The following is a 6,262-nucleotide window of genomic DNA, read 5'->3' as shown; positions in this document are numbered from 1 at the left end:
TTTGTTCTTCTGTTAATAAAAATTTGAGTTGTTTACATTTTTTAAATTATTGTTAATAAAAGTGCTGTGAACATTAATGCTCAATTTTTTTTTTTGTGGCCCTAGGTTTTTATTTCTCTCAAGTAAATATCTAGTAGTAGAATTGTTGGGTAACAATTTAAGTGATGTTTAATGAAAAGAATTCTTGCTTTTTCAAGATGTTCATATCCTTTTACATTACCACCAGTAAAGTATGAGAGCTCTAGTTGCTCCATATTCTTGCCAAAACTTGGAAAGGTATGTCTTTTAATTTTAGACATTCTAGTTAGTAAAGCAGTATTTCTCCTTATACTTTAAAGTTCCTTAATGACTAATGATGTTAAGTATCTTTTAGTTTGCTTATTGACTGTCAGTATATCATCTTTTGGGACATGTCTTCAAATCTTTTGCCCATTTTTAAACTGGGTGGGCATTTGTCTTATTTTTGAGTCGTAATAGTTCTTTATATATTCTGATTATAAGTCCTTTGTCAGATATGCATGTTGCAAAATTTTCCCTATCGCTTAAATATGTTTTCATTTTCTTAATATTGCCTGTCAAGGAGCAAAAATTTTAAAATTTGATGAAGTTTAATTCTTATTTTTTTAAATGCTTAATGTCTTTTGTGCCTTAGAAATGTTTGCCTACCCCAAGATCATAAAAATTTTCTCCTACATTTTCTTTTAAAAGTTTAATTATTAAAAAAATTACATTTATGTTTGTAATCATTTTGAGTTCATTATTTTGATATGATGTGAAGCAAGAGTTGTAATTCATTTTTTACACATATAGATATCTATTTATTTCAACATAATTTTGAGTTCATTTTGAGTTCATCATTTTGGTATGATGTGAAGCAAGAGTTGTAATTCATTTTTTACACATATAGATATCTATTTATTTCAACATAATTTTGGCACCTGTATTAGTTTGCTGGGACCTCCATGATATAGTACCACAAGCTAGGTGGCTTAAACAACAGGAATTTATTTTCCCATAATTCTGGAGGCTAGAAGTGTGTTGGCAGAGTCGATTTCTTAAGAGGGCTATGAGCAAAGGAAACGTTCCAGGCCTCTCTCCTTGGCTTGTAGGTGGCTGTCTTCTCCCTGTGTCTTTAGATGATTTTCCCTTCATAAAACTGTAAGAGCTTCAAAGTTATGGCTGTTAATTTATTCTGCGAAAGAGAAGGCCATAAGACCATTAAGGAGTTGGGTGGCTATACTATAAGGTCACAATATGGGAATATTAAGTCTAATACTGGATCAGTATAAACAATTTTCCCCAAACTCTTTTGATAGATTTTGTGCATGGTGATCAAAAAGCTATTTCCTTTATACTAGATTCTGCTGAATGGAAGGGCGTGTCCAGTCTTTCACAAGACCCTCAATTTGCTGTAGCTTTTGCAGAAATGTGAATGGAGAGACAAACTCAATTTGGTGCTCTTACCTGGGCAGATCGCAGAGGCTCTGTTTCCATGAGTACAGCCAGGAATGCCCAGGGCAGTCATAGGGCAATTCCATAAGAAAGACTCAGCCCCTGAGCGGTGAAATTGGGCTTTCCAGATCTGATCACCTCCTTCCACGAAGTATGCTCCTTTTGGGGTAGAGATGGCAACTCTGCAGCTGACTTGACGACAGACAACTTTCAGGTGTTAGAAAATACATATGGAGTATAATTTTTTCCATATATGATTTTTAGCATTCACTAAAAATTTACATGACATGTAAAGAGATGAGATCAAATGATGAATTAACGAAGTCAGAAAAGAGAAGATAAAAGAAGGCAGAAACACACATGATAAAGATGTTGGAGTTAGTAGATAAAAATTTTAACTATGATCGATGGATTAAGGAACAAAGAAGGAAGAAGGAACAAACAGGTGAAAAGATTTTTAAAAATTAACAAAGAATATATTTATTAACAAAGAATATATTACAATATTTATTTTGTAAATATATTTTAAAAATTAGAATAACAGTTGCCAACCGAAAATAAAATGCACAGAATTAAGAATTAAATGAATAGATTATTGAATTCTTTATAAATTTTGATATTAACCGCTTAACATATGTATCACTGGCAAGTATCTTCTCTAGTTCAGTATGTTGTCTTTTCATTTTGGTAATGGTTTCCTTTGCTGTGCAAAACATTTTTAGTTTGATATAGTTCCACTTGTTTATTTTTCTTTTGTTTCCCTTGCCTGGGAATACATATCCCCACCCTCCCCAAAATATTGCTGAGAGTGATGTTTAAGAGTTCACTGCCCATGTTTTCTTCTAGGAATTTTATGGTTTCAGGACTTAACATTTAAGACTTTCATCCATTTCAAGTTTATTTTTATATATGGTGTATAAAAGTTGTCTAGCTTCATTTTTTTTGCACATATCTGTTCAGTTTTCCCAAAATCATCTATGAAGAGAATGTTTTTACCCCCAGTAGATATTCTTACCTCCTTTGTCATAGATTAGTTGATCATATAATCATGGATTTATTTCTAAGCTCTGTGTTCTATTTCATTGATCTATGTGTCTGTTATTTATGCCAATACCATATTGTTGTGATTACTATACCCTTGTAGTATAGTTTGATATTAGGTAACAAGGCAGCATCATCTCCAACTTTGTCCTTCTTTCTCAAAAATGCCATGGCTATTTGAGGTTTTTTATGGTTCCATATACATTTTAGGATTATTTATTCTAGTTCTGTGAAAAATGCCATTGAAGAGATAATGGTTAAAAAATTTTAAAAAATAGATGAAAGGCATATTCAAGAAGTTCAAAGAACCCTAAGAAAGATATGAAAACTCTCACACCTAGTAAAGCTGTTGAAAATCAAATAAGAGGAAAATCTGGAATAATAAAAAATGTATTTAATATAAAGAAGGCAAAAAAGCAGAGAAAAATAAATATAAAGCAGGTGGGTCCATTAAAAGTAAGTGTTAGATACTAACCCAACAATATCAGTAATTGCATTTACGGTAAATAGATTAAACATTTCATCTAGATGAAACAGCAAAATTCAAGGAAACGCTATATGCAGGATGCTCACCATACATACAAGGATAGGTTGAAAGTAAAATGATGGAAAAAATGTATTTACATGCTATGTAAACACTAATCATAAGTCAACTGCAGTAGCCATATCGACATCACAAAAAGTAGACTTTAAGGCAAGATTCACTAACTGAGTTAAACAGGGAATTTTCATGATTGTAACTGGATAAGCCCTTAATAAAGATATTAGAGATATCAAAATTAACCATTATTAGTATATGGCCAAAACCCAAGGAACTGGAAGTTTCAAGAAATATAATGAGGGAATGTGGAACAAAACTTCTTGCTCCTGTTGAGAGGAGTAGAATTTCTCAAAGAAGAGAGACAAAGACTTCTGAACGGAGGGGCTTGAAGTAAAGAGGAAACATGGGTTAGGAAAGAGACGAAGAGCTGAGGAACATTGCTAAAGCAGCCAGAGACCAAGACCCACACCTAGAATAGCTGGCTCTCTGGGCACGTGGCTAGATTATTCTCATTTCAGGGACTCACACACCAATATCTTGAGTCAGGGGCCCAATGGAGTCCAGATTTCATGTAGGATGTGCATGAACTACCATGGAGAAAATTTACCATAAGGACATTGATAAGCACCGGATTCTTCCTATAGCAGATCCTTTAGGATGTCACAAAACAAGCTCAAATATCCCAGTGGGACAGGGAAAGGTTGACCAAGAGAGGCACATCCTGAAGTCTCTAAGGCTAGAACCCTCTTCTGCCTTCAAAGCTCATACCAACCCATCCACAGAAACCTACATTTGGCATAAGTTTTCTCTGCTACACAGTGAGGTCAGAGGACCATCAATCCAAGAGGCTGGAAGGGGAAACATCACAGGCAGGAAGACAAAGTTCTGCCAAGAACCCAATGCTAGGGAAAAACTACAGTAAAGCAGAAAAACGTCTGAGCTATGGGTTTGTGGGGAAGAAAAAGACACTCAAAGTCAGGCTTAGACTGCATGTACAAGGTTATTTGGGGGTGTAATTATAGTTCATAATGGGAGGGCTTTCTTTATAGGCAAGAAGATTTCTATATCTGCCCTCATCATCTACACATACACACATATCATCACCACCACTACCACCTACTCCACCAAGTCCAGCAGTCTGGCTTAAAGACTGTGAATTCTATGAACTCTTATCTAAAAAGTTGACTTTCATTAGGCAGACATATTCTTGCTGACGCATTTAGCCTTCACATACTCTTCAAACTCCCTTTCACTCATTTCTCTCTCTCTCTTTCTCGGACACACACTTGTACACACATGTATGAACATACACAAATCTATTGACTAAAAGAGCAGAAATACCAAAATACTTGTGAGGAGAGACAATATAGAATACAGAAAAGACAGATCAGAGATGCAGCCTGGGGCAGTCCCTCAGCCACAATCCATTTCAGGAAGAGATCAGACATTTTCTGAGCTTTTAAGTATTGTTGGAGAGGGCTGAAACACAAATATGGGCCAATCTGAGAACAAAGTTTACATCTCTGCAATATCTCACTTTTGAACTTGCAAAATAGGGTTCCCACAGGAGAAAAATCAACATTGATTGTCACTAAAGATTACATTTGGTCAAAACCAATGGTCAGTAGAGTGGTGTTATCTTTCCAATCCCAGGGGTCATTTCCTCCAGAATTTTAGAGCTAATCTGGTATCACTGCTTATCTTAAAGAGTGAGGCTTTTCTTACCTTGAGCACCCACTAGGTCACTAAAGAGGAAAATAGCAAGTCCTTGGAGAAAGCAGTGTCCATCATGATCATTTTGACCCTCCTGTGTTCAAGTAGTAGTCTCAGCTTCCTCAAACCAAATAAGGAATCCTTCCAGTCCTTAATGGGGGCTCCTACAGCAGGACATTGCCATTGTCTGGGAGCCAGTAGAAATCCCGCTTAACATCTTCCCTGCCATCAGAGACTATATCAAAGGAAACTTTCTGAAGTTCAAACACCAATTAGATGCCAAATCTTAATTATCTCCTTATATGAGATACAAGGTTTTCTGACGTCAGATATTATTCTGCCCCTAAAGCTGATACAGTAAAGTTATATTAAAAAAAAAAAAAAGTCCCTTTCTTTTCTGCACTCCAGAGGTCTGGTAGATAGCTGGTTCAGCTCAACTGATGTACTGTTTCTGGGTCAGTTCTACTAGTCCACGGGCCCAAGAAAAAATGATTTGATTTAACAGGGCCTAGATTTTCAATGTTAAGTAACCAACATGTTGTGGCTGCAAAGAAACAAGAAGTATCTACTGGTAAGAACAAAAAGTCAGGTGAGTAGAAAAGTAAAATTAGAAAGGTAAAAAATTTTCAGGTAAGTGGAAAAAAAATGTGAGACAGACAATAATCATGTCAAGGAGACATGATTTTATTGGCTTCATAGGGTGGGATTTCCTCTCATTCTATTTCTGGTTAAGAGAAAGTTTTATAAAGATCCAGGGCTTTTGACGGCAACAAGTATAAAGTCTGCCTTTTCTTTCCTTCCCTCACATCACAGAGAATTTTTTTGCCCCCAAAACTGCCATAAGTAGTACAGACACTTCACCTAGGAATAAATTATAGTTTCCTGGGACATGGTGAGACTACAGATTACGAATTAGTTATATCTTTCATCTGAATTCCTCTCTGGAAACTGCTCTCTGCTGCAGAGCTTCATCCTCTAAGGTCTCACCCCTTCCCCAGGGACAGCCTGTAGCCAATAACTGGTCAAAGCAGGAGTGTTAAGGCCCAGTTCTTTTGCTTCATCAGGACAACCCTGAAAGAACATCTTAACTCTCAAGCTCCCCATGGACGCCAACCGGCCACATGGTGGCAAAGTGACTACATTGAACTCCCTTCACCCTGGAAAGGGCAGTGATTGGCCTTCACTGGAATCAGCACATAGTTCAGGTACAAGCTTGTCTTTTCTGCCTGCAGAATTTCAGATGTTACCACTACTTGGGGTCCAATAAAGTGTTTAATTCATTGATGTGAGATCCTGCACCACACTGCTTCAGACCAAGGGGTTCACTTTATGGTAAAGGAGATTTGGTAAGAGTTACATGACTTTTGGACAGTGAATCTGTTATACTGTCAGAGTGATGAAAATTCCTATTGAAGGTATAGCTGAAGACCAGCTTGGAGATGATACCCTGCAAAGATGGGGCCCACCCTCCACAATAAAATATATATACTATAAATCAGTTACCATTATATGGTT

At 36.4% G+C, this 6,262-nt stretch overlaps 1 protein-coding gene across 1 annotated transcript in view; it reads right to left on the bottom strand.

Moving 5' to 3' along the window:
- Positions 1–6,262, bottom strand: part of LOC111743542 (antigen WC1.1-like) — a 23,344-nt gene that overhangs the window by 13,160 nt on the left and 3,922 nt on the right. The window contains exon 2 of the mRNA XM_023533932.1: positions 1,465–1,659. Coding sequence (XP_023389700.1) covers positions 1,465–1,659 — 195 coding nt within the window. The remainder of the gene's footprint in view (positions 1–1,464; positions 1,660–6,262) is intronic.

This window comes from Pteropus vampyrus, unplaced genomic scaffold, assembly GCF_000151845.1.
Source record: "Pteropus vampyrus isolate Shadow unplaced genomic scaffold, Pvam_2.0 Scaffold116, whole genome shotgun sequence".
NCBI lineage: Eukaryota > Metazoa > Chordata > Mammalia > Chiroptera > Pteropodidae > Pteropus > Pteropus vampyrus.
The sequence above is the reverse complement of the archived record's forward strand: the minus strand, read 5'-3'. Positions and strand labels throughout refer to the sequence as shown.